Below are 14,794 nucleotides of genomic sequence, written 5' to 3'. Positions count from 1 at the left end.
TGAATGTACACACAAGCACCTCAAATCCTCATGAAGGACACAGCTGGCTGAGCGTTTCACGAGTTCAGTTCAGCTCATGTCTACTCACACGACTGGCCGTTGCATCTCACATGCTGAGGCTGACTACTCCGAGCTCTTAGGCATACCACAGGATCACACCAAGTCCGAAAGACACAATAACACAACATGGTACATCAAATCTTCATTTTCCATCATTAAATGAATGCAACAAAAGACGCCAACAGAAGCAGCTCCCCGCTGGCACTGCACACAACACTACAAACATCGAGAACAGCAGCAAATGCAGTTCATAATCACACGTTCCCTTTGTTCTGTTTCACATTCTTCTGACACAAAATAAGCAAACATTCAGACTCGTTGTACGATTTTCTACTATTATTATAGTAGACATGGTTAGACAAAGTATGAATGACAATGCTAAATCAAGTGAACCTGGTAAACAACACAATTCCTAATTATTCCAGCAGGTTTATTTCCCTGCCAATGTCACCGGACAGATGGAGGGCAGTGACTGAAAACCTGACTAAAAGAATGTCTACCAAACTCCAGCCGTACAGTCACAAAGCAGGCCACCAAAATGACGTAAGGACAAACAATGTGCCTGTTGATGGTGTCCATCACAGAGACTAAAAACATTATCTATTCACAGCATCAGCCCCAGAGGAGGATAAATTATCCATGAGACGATAAGAGGGTTTGGAGGATCTGTAAACATCTATCAGACTGACTCGGGACTTTCTGCTTTCAATCCATCCTCGTCTGCTTCTGAATTATCTTCCTTCTTCTCCAGGTCAAAGTTCTATAAGAAAAGTGCAACAAATGTAATCAAGAGAAACATCCTTCGGTCCAAAACTCATTTCAGCAGCAAACAAAGGAAATAAATTCAAAAATGTTCCATATGAATAAAAAATGTAATAATGAATGAATAAGCTAGTTCAGATAATGCAGATTTAGAGTAAGTGAAACATTTCTATTAAAACAACAATGGCAGATTATAAACCAACTGTGGAGCTCCTTAGAGCATAAAGCATTTTTTTTATTCCTCGCAGCAAACGTCCTTTAGCCAGGGCTGCATGAAACTACATCAGCGATCACTGTGCTTTAATATTCAGAGAGGTGTACCTCTAATTCTTGCATCACTTCATCCATGAAGTCACTGGGGTTTTGCTTGTAGTCCACCGCTCTCTTGATCATCTCTCTGAACATCTGTTGTGACAGTTTCAGTCAGAACTATCAACACACAGGAGCATTCATCCGGACAATTTGTGAGATCATACTGAACTACAGGCTGAATTCATTTGATGCTTTGTCTTATAAACGGAGCATCATTAATCCTGTTGTAACTTAATGTTGAGAATGACCATAAAAATTACATACAGTTAACTATAAAACTAGAAATTACTTTGAAATGCGTGAAGAAATGCACTTCAGGATCACAGGCATTAAAGCTAGGGTTGGTAATGTATGAATGAAATTCACTATACATCCTGATAGCAATCAATAAATCAAATTGCTCTGACAATGAAAAAGACTAAACTCAGTATATGTGGCTGTTGCAAGCCTGTAATAAGCTCATCCAATCATTTCATTCAGGCGTAATGAAATGGCCTACATGCCTATCTGCTCACACTCTGCTCATGCGTGACCGGAGTCTCTCACAAAGCTAAGCAGATATAGTGCTAAAGCTACAGCGAGTCAGTCACACAAGAATGACTGAGAAAGTGCAGCCAAAGTTTCTCAATGCGAGCTTGACAGGAGCGAGTACTAACAATAGCCATGTTCATTGTTTACATTCATTACAATCAGGTGTTTTTTTAAACGTGAATGAGACATAATACTGTTACTGCTAGCGATGACAGCGCTGCACTGCGCTCCAGCAAACACCCCCTGAGCCTGCAGACTCATTCAGCAGCGAACAGAGCAGCACAAAGCACACGCCCACAGCAGCGAGCGCTTACTGCCAGGCAGACGGAGCCGATTCAGCCTCAAAGACTGAAGGGTGCGTTTGTGACAGCTATTTTGCTTGCACTGATATGAGTACGGCAGTTAAATTGTTTGTTTATGCATTTATTAAAAGAACCTTCTCTTCCTCCCAGCACTCTCTAATGAGTATACAGTGCACCTTCATGTGTTTTTAGGGAGGCATGATGAGAGGGGACGGGATTTTTCTGTTGTGTACTTTCCAAATCTATCTTCGTCTTTCTGGTTTCTCCAACGTTACCAGCTCCAGCTTTAATATTGCAGGATACTTAAAAAAAAAAAAACAGTCTTCAAACCTTAACTACATTAGTCCCATCAGCCGCTGACACGAAGTAAAATGGGAGTCCTTGCTTCTTCCCAAAGTTAAAGCTTCTCTGTGTCACCTTCAAATCAGCTGCAGACATGAAAAAAACAATCAGGTTTGTTGGTCAAACAATGAAACAAATGGATCAAGCAAGTAGCCAACAAGTGCAAACTAAAAAAACAAAAACAAAACATGTTTACTTCTTCTGACGTAATATTCACTTTTAATACAACTGAATACTCATTGTTATGTGTGCAGTGTCAGAGCTAGACTCACCATCAATTTTATTGGCAACCACACAACAGGGTATCTCTGGTCTGTACTCTCTCAGCTCCTTATACCAGTTAGCCAGATTCTTATATGTGATCTTCCTTTGAACGTCAAACACCTAAGAGAAAGAAGAGAAGTTCACAAAGGAGTTCAGCCTTCTTTAATTGTTGCTGAAAGGTATTTGCCTTGAATCCCACAGTGTGTCTTACCATGATGCATGCATGTGCTTTGTGGTAGTATGACGGATGCATGCTCTGAAATCTCTCCTGACCAGCAGTGTCCCAGAAATCTATGTGTCAAAAAAAGATCCCCACTGATTTAAGATTTACAGACGATTCTCAACTGAGTAAAATCATTTCCTGCAGTCACTGAGAGCACAACAAAGGTAACTGCACAATACATACCAACTGCGACTTTCTTGTTTCCCACAGTAGCTGTGTGTTTGTAGAGAGTCAAAGCATAGGTTGACAGCTGCTGGGGACGACTGCAGAAAGAGTTAAGGATCTTAACCTCTCGAGCTGCTTTGTTGGAGGCATGCCAGCATGACCTCAAACAGCATGCTCCTGTGCGCTCAATGGTGGCAATGGTAGGTTGATATGACATGACTTGGAAAAATGACTGACACACATGTTTCACTAAACATTTCTATAACTGTTAAAGGATACTATTCGTCCATGAGAAACCTCTCCATCAGCCTATGGGAGAGAGAGAAAGCCAACAACAACGTAATGTTATACAGAAGAATGGACAATCTACTGAGCAAAGTCACAAAATGTGATGAAACACAACGTAGTTACAAGGAGCTTACTGCAGCTAATACTCACTTTGACTTGCCAACTGCGCTGTCTCCCAAACAGATGATCTTTACTTCTTCATCCGCATCATACTTCTTTTGGTCCAGCTCAGGGATGCTGCTGACGTCGCTAGCCATCTTCCTTTTCTTTTCTTTTTTTCTACTTTCTATCGCTTTGACTGGGATGTTTGTATTTGCCAGTGCTAGCCTAGCCGGATGTATAAATACCTGAAATAAATGATCTAAGCTCCTATGGGAGCTAGCATCCGACGGCTACTCACAACGAGAACAGTGTTAACTAGCTTGCCATCGGTTAGCTGAGGTTAACATCGCGTGGCTCAGCTTTATGTCGTCCATTTCACTTCGTTCATCGGTCCTCACATCAACAAAACTGATGCTAGCTGAAACCGAGAGTGGTACAAAGGTAGTCATTGATTACATTTGTCTTTTTAAAGTCTCTTGTGTCTTGTGTCTATGCATCTAAACGAGGTAACGACTGCTAGTTAACAGTCGGCCAGCGCTGCTAACTGAATTAGCGTCGATAGCGTTTGTTAACCAAGGCTACTGATCCCAATATAGCTTATTACATTGCGTATAACATTTTTGTTCTACACAAAGAAAAGTTGCTTTATTTCCTTCACTCGTGTAGGTATCCAGATATTAAAGTTTGTAGCGCTGTATTATGCCTCCGACGGTTGTCGTTTCCATGCAACGGGGACGCCCGAAGGACCACTTCGTCATGGGTCTTGCTGTCCTTACAGGTGCCTGTCAAAAATGCGCAAGTAAAATTGAAGAAGCGTTCTTTCCAGGCTTTTTTTTTATTTATTTATCCCCGTTACTATTTATTTAATGGAATAACTGAAACTAACGTAATTAGGATTTTGTGGACATTCGTGAACAGAATAAAGATATTTATGTCAAAGTGAAACACTTTTCTGTGAATTCATAAAAAATAGATAGAAATATAAATCACACAATAATTGATATAATGATTATTGAACCATTTTTCCCCCAAACAGCTCAAGTGCACATAAACAGAAGACACAAATTCAGTATTTGCATTAATGCTGACTTCTATGTGGGTCAGGCTCCCTGACATGACTGCTTGGGACATCTACATGGAACATCTTTAATATTATTAGTGCTTTTGCTGCTCTGACATGTCCAATTGTAATTAATACTACAGTAAATAACCCAGTAATTAATTGCAGTTGCCTACTGAAATAGGTAATTAACCAATCAAAATAGTTTTTTCCTAAACCATCATCAGGAATTGCGTTGAAAAATAAAACCGGCCATAAATACTGCTTTTAAAATCCTGTAACATTAGTACAAATGTCAGACATGCTCCACTGGTTAATTCAGTATAATTTACTTCAAATACTGATGTGGTCATAACCCTTACAAAGTGACAAGTACCAATACAATAGGGGCTATAACTGGCAATAAAATATGCTTCTCAATAATCTAGAGCAGTTTGCTTTTTGTGCTTTATTCAGTGCTGCTGTGTGAAATTGCAGTTCAAATATCTTTATGTCCGTGTGTGACATTATTTATTCAGTCACATCTATAATGAGGGGTGCGATATATTCTGAGTGACGCAGTCCAAAAGAGTAGCTCGGACCTTTTGCTCTTGTGAAGGTCACCTAGGAAGAGAAGAATATCAGTGAGTGAACAAAATGCAAAATATTTGGGGGGCTTGGTGATGATCAAGTAAGACATAGAGTGAGGTTTCCCACCTTTTCAGGAGAGTATTCCCCAGGTCCTGGTTTCTTTGTGCTTTCAGAAGGTGTGAAGTTGCGACCTGTCATGCTGTACTGGGGAGGATTTTGCTTGTAAATACAAGGGTCCACAACTTTGTAGGCAGCAGGGCCAGGAGTCTGGAGGGGAAATGTAAGTACTGAGAATAAGAGTTAATCACAGGATTTCTAAACTGTATTTATGACTGTGTACCTTCTTCAGGTCCTCATGGAAGCTTCCAGTTTTGCTGCGGCCACAGAGTGAGTAGGCGGCAGCTGAAGCTGAGGTCACAGTTTTGGGCCCCAGCACAGGGGGCAGAGTGTAGGTGGCTGGACCTGGAGTGTGAGCGACAGGCGAACTTTATGTTCTTTGTGCTATGAAACTTTGTTATCCACAGATCAAACTCACCAAATGCAGCACGTTACCTGGTGTTTCACAAGTGCTGCCATCTTTTTTCCTTCCAGACAGAGAAAAAGCAGGAGCAGAGTGAAAAATCATCTTTCCTGAACGTTCTGGGGAATATTTGCCTGAAATACCAAAGACTGTTATTCAGAGACACTGCTGACTGTTAAATTCAAATGACAATCATCTGGCTCATGACAAAAGTAGCAAATTGTCTATTGCCTATTTCAGTAGCTCAATCAGCAGTATTTCATTGGGCTTTTACAAAAATTCTCCCATAATGTGTAAGGGGTTTTTCTGACCTGGTCCAGGGGCCTGGAATGATTCTGGCTCCTTCAGACGGCTGTGGATTGAAAATGCAGGAGTACCGCCTTGGCCACATCTGGTGATGTTGGAGGGGATGAGGTATCTTGGTCCAGGCGAGCAGTCACAGTTGATCAGATTATGACGTGTCCCAAAGCTGAACATTGGTGCTTTGTATTTAGTAGGGTCGTGTTTAGAAAGACCTACATGGAAGACACGAGGACAAAGACAATAATAATAATTAATTCTTTATAATAATAATAATGATGGCATTGACTGAAAAAAAGCTCACTAGCCATTTTCACCATACCTGTGAGGCCAGGCAGCGCATACTTGGGCCCTGGGCTACCGTAGAGGGCAGCGATGGGCCCTCTTGGCCTGTGGGGCCTCCAGGTCCCAACCCAAGCTCCAGTGCTTGACATTACCCTGAGAGAGAGATGATAAATTGGCTCTTTATTTATGAAGAAAAAGCAATAAAAAAACAATAAGAAAAAACAATAACAGGAGTACTTCTGGTGTTCCGTTCAGTCACCAGTGCTCTTAGAGGAGTAGGTTGTGGTTGTCGCTAACATGTCTGTAGGTAAATATAAAATAAACTTGGTAAATGTTCCTTCAGATTCTGGCCTGAAGATACCTGAGACCCTTTACAACAAGCTCTTAAATGCAGGTACTTTGGGAAAGACTGGGGATAGATTTTGGTGTTAGACATGTTATGTAGGTTCTGGGTCGTACTCCTTAAGGTTTCACTGACTTCTCGATGTGATGGAGGTGCACCATTGGATTGGATGGATTCTGCACCATTCTTCAGTGTAATGTCACCGGGAACAGCAATATCACCAGCCAATCACAGGAGTAGTTTTTGAATGATAACAATAACAGCCTGTGCAGTGCAGCACTACTAAGCTGTAGAAAGTTTTGCAAAAACTGAACGAACCTTGTGGGAGAAATGTCACCAATGTGCTTCATAGAAATACAGCACTCAAAGCAAAAATATTAGTCACAATATAATTTTAACGAAATTAAGAAAATACTTAGAACTCAGCACCCTTGTTAAACTAGGTTCAAAAGATAACAGTTAAAATATGCTGGTTTGCCTAATTAAACTATGTTTTGATTTGTATGTTTTAAAAATCATTTCAGATTTGTAATATTTTGGGAGGTATAGATAAGTTCATGTTCAAGTCCATTTTGTAACTTTTACTTTGAAAATATATGACTGAATGATATTCAGGGTATTAAAAAAAAAACAACCAAACATAAAAACACTATGAAAAACAAAAAAACATCTATAGTATGTATTGCATTTAGTCATATATATCTACCTCTCTGTGTTTCTGTGGTTGATTATTTCCTGCATTTGTCGCGTTTATGAAAGAAACCACTTGCTATGTTAATGAGTCAAATAGAGCAGCAGGCTAGTGAATCATAAATCCTTTGACCGGCTGATTTACTCATAGCAATTTCTGTAACTTACTTACCGAGGTTACACATCACTGAAAATAAGCTTTACTGGAGTAATCACTGTCACTTATTTAGATGATCTATAGTTAATGAAATACATTTTGGACAAGCCACTGTATGCTAGAATAGAGGCCAGTGGTCATTTGTGGGTAAAGTGAAAGCAGTGTTACACCAAAGTCAGTGAACATGCATAACATACTGTGACAACACCTGAAGATGTCCATCAATGTATGAAGTCAATCACTGCGTTCAGTCTGGTTCAGTTAAAAGTTCAGTTACTGCCTTAAATTAGACAGATGAATTCATTTTACCTGATAAAGATCCTGATCCTGTCGAGTTTCCCTCTGTGTCAGGTTTTGGAGCACAGCATGTGCACTGAACCCAAACTTGTTTAGTCTTGTCAACTTCACTATGACAACATTGCCATGGAGATGACTCTTTGACGGGCGTGTGTATAGGTGTGTGTGTGAGTGTGGAGAGTGCAGGAATTTCCAAAATGTGAATGCATAAAACACAAGTGTGCAGATGGTGTAAATGATTTATTAGGTATGAAAGGCTGAAACAGGCCACAGGATCATAGCGTGGACACACTGTTTGATCTAATCTGCTAATACTAAGATACAGTATCTTACATACTACTGAAATGACATTGAAAATGATGAAAACACAAAAGTCTGTATGATCTAAGACTTCACTCAAAATCCTCTTATGCTCCCTTTTTGGAGCACATTTTCATGCATTTATTGCCTTGTGTGAGTGGTGGTAGTGTGTGAAAAGGACAGCAAGAAAACAATACAAACACAATATCTGAGTGTCAGAGAGAACCATTTGAACTAGAGAGACTCAGCTTAGGCTGAGACAGGAGTGGGAAGATCTCCAAAGATCACAAAGGGCTCCAGGCTTACTTGTTTGTGTAGGAAAAGCAAAGAAGCACAAAGGTGTTACTAATAACATTAAGAATGGCTCTGCTCTATTCAAGTGCCCAGTAAGGTGTGACAGCGCGACAGTGAGCCAACATGCACAACACCAGGACCCTGAAACTAAAGCAGCTAAATGGAATTTAACCATCATTTATTGTACTATTTATTTTTCCCACCGTGACATGTCAAAATGTCTTCAGCCAAAATGGCCAATGACACCTCTTGATTTTGCCCCTGGTCAAGCTGCTCTGTTAGTTTTTGTTCCGATATGGACTCTGCTCTTCAAAGTGTAGCATTGGTGCTGCAGGTCCTGGTGAGGTATCTGTAGTTGTGGAAGGTTTCTCCCAAACTTGCTCTCAGGACCTTCATCAGAGCTGCAAGGCTTCCCATTTCCTCTTGGGGGCGCTGTTGGTTTTTAATAAAAAAGCAATCACTGAACTAAACTACACACACTCATATCCAAGGGTTTCTAATGGAGCAATAGCACACACACACACACTTTAAAACACTGCGATTCCACGTTTGTCTTACCCTTGTAAGTGTCCGTATCAGTCGCTGCAGCACTGCCTCCTCTCTGTGTGGACACAGGCTGGTCACTGTGCTCACACAGCTCAGCAGGCAGTAGATTGTGTGTCTCTGTGGCTGAAATAATGCAATGTTGAAAATAACCTCTTAAATCTTTGGATGTGCAAAGTAGGAATACTCAAAGATGATTTATAATATGATAGTTTCCTCACCCTCTTGAGGACACTGAGAGGTTTCCTGTTGCTTGCAGCACAACTCAACCTGTCTACATCCTCTGCACTCAGAACAGGGTCCTGGATGAGGTTTGAGGGAATAGAGATAAGACTGAGAGAGAGATGCTTAGAACAGTATGGGTAAACATCAAAGGGGATTTTTTTACTTCACACCCCCAGGACAAAATGGGAATACTGGTATTATGTCCTCTTGTTAATGCAACTGACCCGTAACTTGTCCAGCCAGGTCCACAACATACAGCTGAGAACGTGAGGATCTGACTCAGTGACCAGTAGAGCCCAGCCGCAGTCGCTACTGTTCAGTTCCTCCTGTTGAAAAGGTGAGCAACAGCATTAATTCAGTAGCTTATGAGCTGAAGTGATATGTTCTGATGTGAAACCAGGTTTGCACCACAGCTTTTCACCTGCAGCAGAGCCGATCTTTGCAGAATGGTCTCTCCTGGAGGACCTTGTTCTGCCATCGCTTTAGCAACAGCACGGGCAACTGAGGTTGGGCCTGGATGATGTAGATTTCTGTGCAACTTTATATGACAGAGATCAGAAGATTTTAAAGTGTTCGCATCAAAGCTTCCTTTGTCATCAGCTTTCTTGACAGTGAGAACCATATTTACCTCAATGTTGGAGCTGTATTTGGGAAGTGCCTTCTTTGCTGTGCACTTAGACCTCTTAGCACAGTTGTTGCTTGTTCTCATGCTCGAGATTGGAATGTTGAGTGCATGAGATTCCTTTTTGGTGGTCGGGTGGGCTGCTGAATGTGTGGCAAGGATCAGACTGACTGGTCTCAGATCTGGCCGTATCAGATCCTGCACACACCAGTGTCTCTCATCTCCAAGTGCTGAGGTGCGGTATGGGCATAACTCCAGATCCTTCAAGATAGAAAATGCAAGAAAGTGAGAAAAGCCTCTATGGCCAGTTTGATTTTACAGTCAGAAACTTTATGCCGTTCTGGATGACTAAAGTGGAGTTGGACCTCCTGTACTGCGATCTTGCTGAGGTCGGAGTCGCTGTAGCTGCGTTTGTCCAGGAGCACCTCTCTCTTCCTCTCCAAGAATCCCAGAGGCTCGTCCCAGGAGTGTACTGACCCTGAATCCACCCACGAGCCCCTGTGACCATCCCTCAGTAAGGGCAGGTACTGTTGGGCCACCAGGGTCTCCCTCACAGTCCTGGCCAGGGTCTTCAATGCTGACCTCTTCTCCAGCTCAGCGTGGACCTCTGGAGGAGCAGGGAGACCAAGGGCAAGGCAGGAGAGATGCACACACAGGAGGTACACCACCTAATGAAATGGTCATGAGGAGGTCAGGAAAGAGGAGGTCAACTGTTCTACAGTATGGTCGAGTATGTTCATGACACAGGAACAATGTGGTGTAACGATAGTCCCGACCTTGGGGGTTTGTCTGAGGGTGCGTGCCTCCTGGCCATGTAGCAGTAGCGCCTGTCGGTTTAGGTAGTGCTGCAGGGTGAAAGGGGCTCCATGCCGCAGGCTGAGGTCTGGGTATTGGACCAGCTGTGTACCAAGCAAGCGAGCAAAGTCAAACACCTGGCTGATCTGTGCCCGGGTTTGGATGGAGCGAGGCCGCTTAATCCGCACATAGTGGACAGCCTCACTGGGGCTGATGCGCAGGGTGTAGATCAGGTAACAGGCTATAAGGACACCTGTTGGGCAGAGATACACAGGCAACCACACTGAACATGCATGAGAACATTAAAGGTGCACAAGATAATACACACACACACACAGTGAGTAGATGGACAGTAGCCACAGTACGTGTGTTTATTCATACCTGTCCTGCCCAGGCCTGCATGGCAGTGCACAGCCACTCTTCCTTCCCTCACTGCAAAGGCCAAAACCTTCACCCCATCAATTATACCAACGAGAGAGGACACACCGAAATCTGGCATCCCGAAGTTGTAAAAGTAAACTGCAAATATGAGCACACATGAATGCTCTTAAGAATGTAATGGACATTAAAGGGATTACCTGTGTCTGCAGGGTGCTTTATAATGTACAAACACACTACACAGTAACTTATTAGCTGCCAATCCATTGGCACAAACCACAACTGTCTCTCATAATATTTGTTCAAATTCTAAGTATTTGTGTTTATTCATGTCTCCCACTTCATGAGTGGTACACATTTAAAAAGGACAGTCTTAAGAGTTTTCACCTGAAATCAAAAATACCTAACTGTAACTCCCATGTTGCATAATTACTGTATCATAGAATAAATAATATATATGCCTCACTGTCATTGTCCATGAAGGTCTGTGGAGAGTATGTGAAACCACTTTCAGGGTCCAGGGGCGGCCCACAGTGAGCATGCTCCCCTGGAAACTGCATGTTGATGACTGATCTGATGTTCAGCCTGGGAAAAAGTCATAGATTAAGAAGACAACAATTGACACGAGTGATGAGTTTGAGTCTCAAAAGTAATATTTTTTGTTACTCCTTTAAAAAGTCAGAATGTGTCCACAATTATGTCAAACGTCTTATCCCCATTTTACCCAATAAAGAAGACCTGTCCAGAAGGCTCTTAATTCCTACAACTACTCATGTATAATCCGCATGCTGCAGACATCCAGGAGAACCACACAAACATCACAGGAGCAATAGTTAACAGCAATTACCTTCGAAATTGTTCTATAATGTTGTACTTCTCAATTAGGAGATTGGACGGTCGTGCCATGGCAATAATGTCGTCTGTGACCCTGCAATAGGTGGAAGTTCATAATTAGTAAACTACCACTTTGATACAGCGCAGAACATTAACATCTATGAGACTGCGGTCACATAGTCTCACCAGGAAGAGAAAAGGCCTCGAATAACCTGCTGATTTAATTGCCAGCACTCTGGTCCTTCATAGCGACAGTCTTTTCCTCCACAGGCCAGCAGACAGAGGAGTTTGGGTGGGATGGCCTTCACCAGGTTCTCCCTGGCCTGGGTGTATGAAGGCCGTGGTACTGGTAAGTGCGAGGTCAAGGTCGGCATCATCCTGCACCAGGGGAAACCCCCAAGATCAGCCTGAGCTATCACACTGTGGAGAAGGACTATGTCCCTGCTGGGCCAACTAAAATGTGTAGTGCAAAGAAATGTAATGAAATAAGCCACAGGGCTGCAAAGGATATCAAAAATAACGTATCCAGCATACAATGGATATATAATATACTATAAAATATTCCAATATAATATAATGCAATCAGTGGAATTTAAAACTTACCTTGTTGATTATGTTGGACAGTGAAGCTGTAAATCCCATTTAATATATTTCCAGGGTTTAGGAGTGCAGGAAAGTGAAGAAATAGCAGCAGAACACACATGTGCTCCGCTTACCCACCCTGCTACTTACAGGTACACACACACACACACACACACACACACACACACACACACAAACACAACTGTGTGCTGACCCAGCTTCACTAAGCCTGATTAGCTGTCATAAATACATTAGAACAGACATTCACACATTACTGCAAGCCAATTATATAATGCTAATAGCTTCACCTATAAACACAGTGTATGAAGGTCCAAATTACTTGACATCAGCTGAAGCTTCATGCATGATTTTGCTGAGATTGTGATGCAGAGAAAATGTGAATTGTTGTTCTCACCACTGTTACTAAGCATGTGCCCCGGCCTCATATCTAAACACACCAGCACCGTCTCTCTCTTCAACGCTTATGCTTTAAATATATTACAGATGAGTGGAATAACAACCCCAAAACAAGCAGTTGTTGAAAAATGATTTAAAACCCTGAATTCATAAACTCTCTGCACTTGATTTTACCAGAAGGACCATGCATGCCATAAAGCTCACACACGTGTATCATAGGATTATTCAGGGACGGACTGACCATCTGGCATAGTGGGCATTTTCCCGGTGGGCCGACGTGCTATTTGGGCCGATAGTCGGCCACTTTTTTATTTTAAATATTGGTCTGACCGGCCCATAATACCAGACAGTCGATCAGCGGCCCGATTGACATTAGGCTGGCCCAATCACATCGTTAAACACCAACCGCTTTCGCTTTGGTCTGGCCGGCATAATGCATTCGGCAAAAAAAAAAAAAAAAAGAAAAAGTCAGAGCAAGAGTTTGTTCATAACCACCGACCGGCCCTCGACACGCTGGTCTGCGGCTTATAGGTTATTTTCTTCACTGACATTTGACGGGACAATCATATCATCATATCATGAAACACTTGCCCTCTGGTCTGGTCCCGGGTCGGACCCGGGTAAGTCCCGGGAATTTAACCCGGAACTTATCCGGGACCGACCCGGAAATTTCCCGGTATTTACCCGGGACCGACCCGGAAATTTCCCGGTATTTACCCGGAAATTTCCCGGGACATTGCCGGGACCGACCCGGAACTTACCCGGGACCGTCCCGGGAAAGTTCCGGGTCAGACCCGGGTAGGTACCAGGTCGGATCCCGGGTCGGATGCTGAAAAAGGTGCAGAGAAACTGCGAGAGAACAAGAAGCTGGCTCTTCAAGCCAACGCTGCCAAATGCGCAAAAAATTCTGCTACGTTTGCCATGGCAGGGCCTTCATCAGCTCCCGTGGCCGATGACAGTGGTGCTGTTGGCGACATTGAACAGGGACATGCAGTAAAACCTGCAGTAAGCTGGACTGCTTTCAGAACACTTGTCACGAGGAAAGCAACCCAAACCCCTTGGTAAATCTGACAATGATAAAACGTCAATAACATATTTCTGGCTAATGTCCTATGGCCAGGTTAGTTTGTATTCTAGTTGGTTAATAATACCTGTAAATGCAAGTTGTTTTTTTTTAAAGACATTGTGTATGTAGCCCTCTCCCTCATTCATGTGTCATCATCCCTCTTAAGTTTTCAGTTTCTAAGCTGCTATTTTTATCTTGAAGATTGACCAACAATTAAATCTCTCTCTCTCTCTCTCTCTCTCTCTCTCTCTCTCTTTATCTCTCTATCTCTCAAACATACATGCACAGAGTTCAAAGTTCATTCAGGTGTTCAGCTACACTCATTCTTTTGGACTGGGTCACTTCACAATTTATTGAGTACTACTCTTGGAGCAGTTACTGTAGCATCTGATCCATCATTTCTCATCTCTATTCTTTCTTTTTTCTTCCTCCCTGAAACGCAGAGGTACACCCAATACAATGAATTCTGCTTAAAGATCCATTACTGTGATGGAGTGGTGGAGTGTACTTTTTTGTAGTGTTAATAAACTTTTTGGAAATATATAAGGTGTCCACTCTCATTGATTCCCATTAACTCATTGCATGGCTTAAGATACGTGGTTTCAAAGAGTTGCACAGTTGGTATACACATTCAAGAGACTGAAAAGACCGAAACGGTGCGCGTTATCAAATGTGGTGGGCCGGTCTGGTCCAATATGCCAGGGCCGATTTCTTGTCCCATTACGTCCCTGGGATTATTGTTTTGTGCTGCTGTAGATCGCCCCATGTCTGCTGGAGCGGCTCAGAGTGGACATATCGCCCCCTGCAGTGCAGCAATGGGAGCAGTGTGAATCTCACCCTTTGTCTCAGTTTACCTTCTCTCTCTTCTCCCCTTCAAAAAAAAAACAAAAAAAAAAAACAACCATAAAAAGGACTAATCAGTCATGGACTGTACCGTGGACATTAATGGGAAAGAAAAAAAAACTGCTTTTCTGCTAACTGAGTGAAACCAGAGGCAGTTTTGAAACTCTCTGTGAGGACTTATGTAATTACTAAAAACACAAAGCTTGTTTCTCATCATTTGTTATAGAGAATCATAACCTGTTACACATTTTACTGCAGCCATGCGTCACATTATGAGAGTAACTCAGATGTTAGTGGGACATAAAACTATAAAAATTTCAAC

The 14,794-nt window shown here is 42.4% G+C and overlaps 3 protein-coding genes across 4 annotated transcripts; all 3 read right to left on the bottom strand.

Moving 5' to 3' along the window:
* Positions 1-188: 188 nt before the first annotated feature.
* Positions 189-4,109, bottom strand: rabl2 (RAB, member of RAS oncogene family-like 2). Its single transcript, XM_070971332.1, has 8 exons — positions 3,400-4,109; positions 3,241-3,270; positions 2,980-3,059; positions 2,785-2,864; positions 2,582-2,693; positions 2,298-2,395; positions 1,144-1,227; positions 189-820 (listed from the first exon to the last, which is right to left on the bottom strand). The coding sequence occupies exons 1-8, from the start codon at positions 3,504-3,506 to the stop codon at positions 740-742; spliced, it is 672 nt and encodes a 223-aa protein (XP_070827433.1). The 5' UTR covers positions 3,507-4,109; the 3' UTR covers positions 189-739.
* Positions 4,110-4,866: 757 nt separating this feature from the next.
* Positions 4,867-7,640, bottom strand: cimap1b (ciliary microtubule associated protein 1B). Its single transcript, XM_070972739.1, has 7 exons — positions 7,586-7,640; positions 6,124-6,239; positions 5,813-6,016; positions 5,534-5,635; positions 5,322-5,443; positions 5,108-5,248; positions 4,867-5,014 (listed from the first exon to the last, which is right to left on the bottom strand). The coding sequence occupies exons 2-7, from the start codon at positions 6,233-6,235 to the stop codon at positions 4,922-4,924; spliced, it is 774 nt and encodes a 257-aa protein (XP_070828840.1). The 5' UTR covers positions 6,236-6,239; positions 7,586-7,640; the 3' UTR covers positions 4,867-4,921.
* Positions 7,641-8,440: 800 nt separating this feature from the next.
* On the bottom strand, positions 8,441-12,293 carry LOC139337690 (protein tyrosine phosphatase domain-containing protein 1). 2 transcript variants are annotated; one of them, XM_070972400.1, is made up of 13 exons: positions 12,168-12,293; positions 11,751-12,008; positions 11,578-11,658; positions 11,197-11,315; positions 10,734-10,871; positions 10,334-10,605; positions 9,923-10,225; positions 9,564-9,818; positions 9,357-9,473; positions 9,160-9,261; positions 8,932-9,012; positions 8,726-8,836; positions 8,441-8,599 (listed from the first exon to the last, which is right to left on the bottom strand). In XM_070972400.1, the coding sequence occupies exons 2-13, from the start codon at positions 11,939-11,941 to the stop codon at positions 8,477-8,479; spliced, it is 1,893 nt and encodes a 630-aa protein (XP_070828501.1). In that variant the 5' UTR covers positions 11,942-12,008; positions 12,168-12,293; the 3' UTR covers positions 8,441-8,476. The 2 variants fall into 2 exon arrangements, with proteins under 2 accessions (XP_070828501.1, XP_070828500.1); XM_070972399.1 differs by having other exon boundaries at positions 11,751-11,942.
* Between the last annotated feature and the right edge of the window lie 2,501 nt (positions 12,294-14,794).

The sequence above is a fragment of the Chaetodon trifascialis genome, chromosome 10 (genome assembly GCF_039877785.1).
Source record: "Chaetodon trifascialis isolate fChaTrf1 chromosome 10, fChaTrf1.hap1, whole genome shotgun sequence".
In the NCBI taxonomy this organism is placed as follows: Eukaryota; Metazoa; Chordata; class Actinopteri; order Chaetodontiformes; family Chaetodontidae; genus Chaetodon; species Chaetodon trifascialis.
This window is presented reverse-complemented; position numbering and strand designations above follow the sequence as displayed.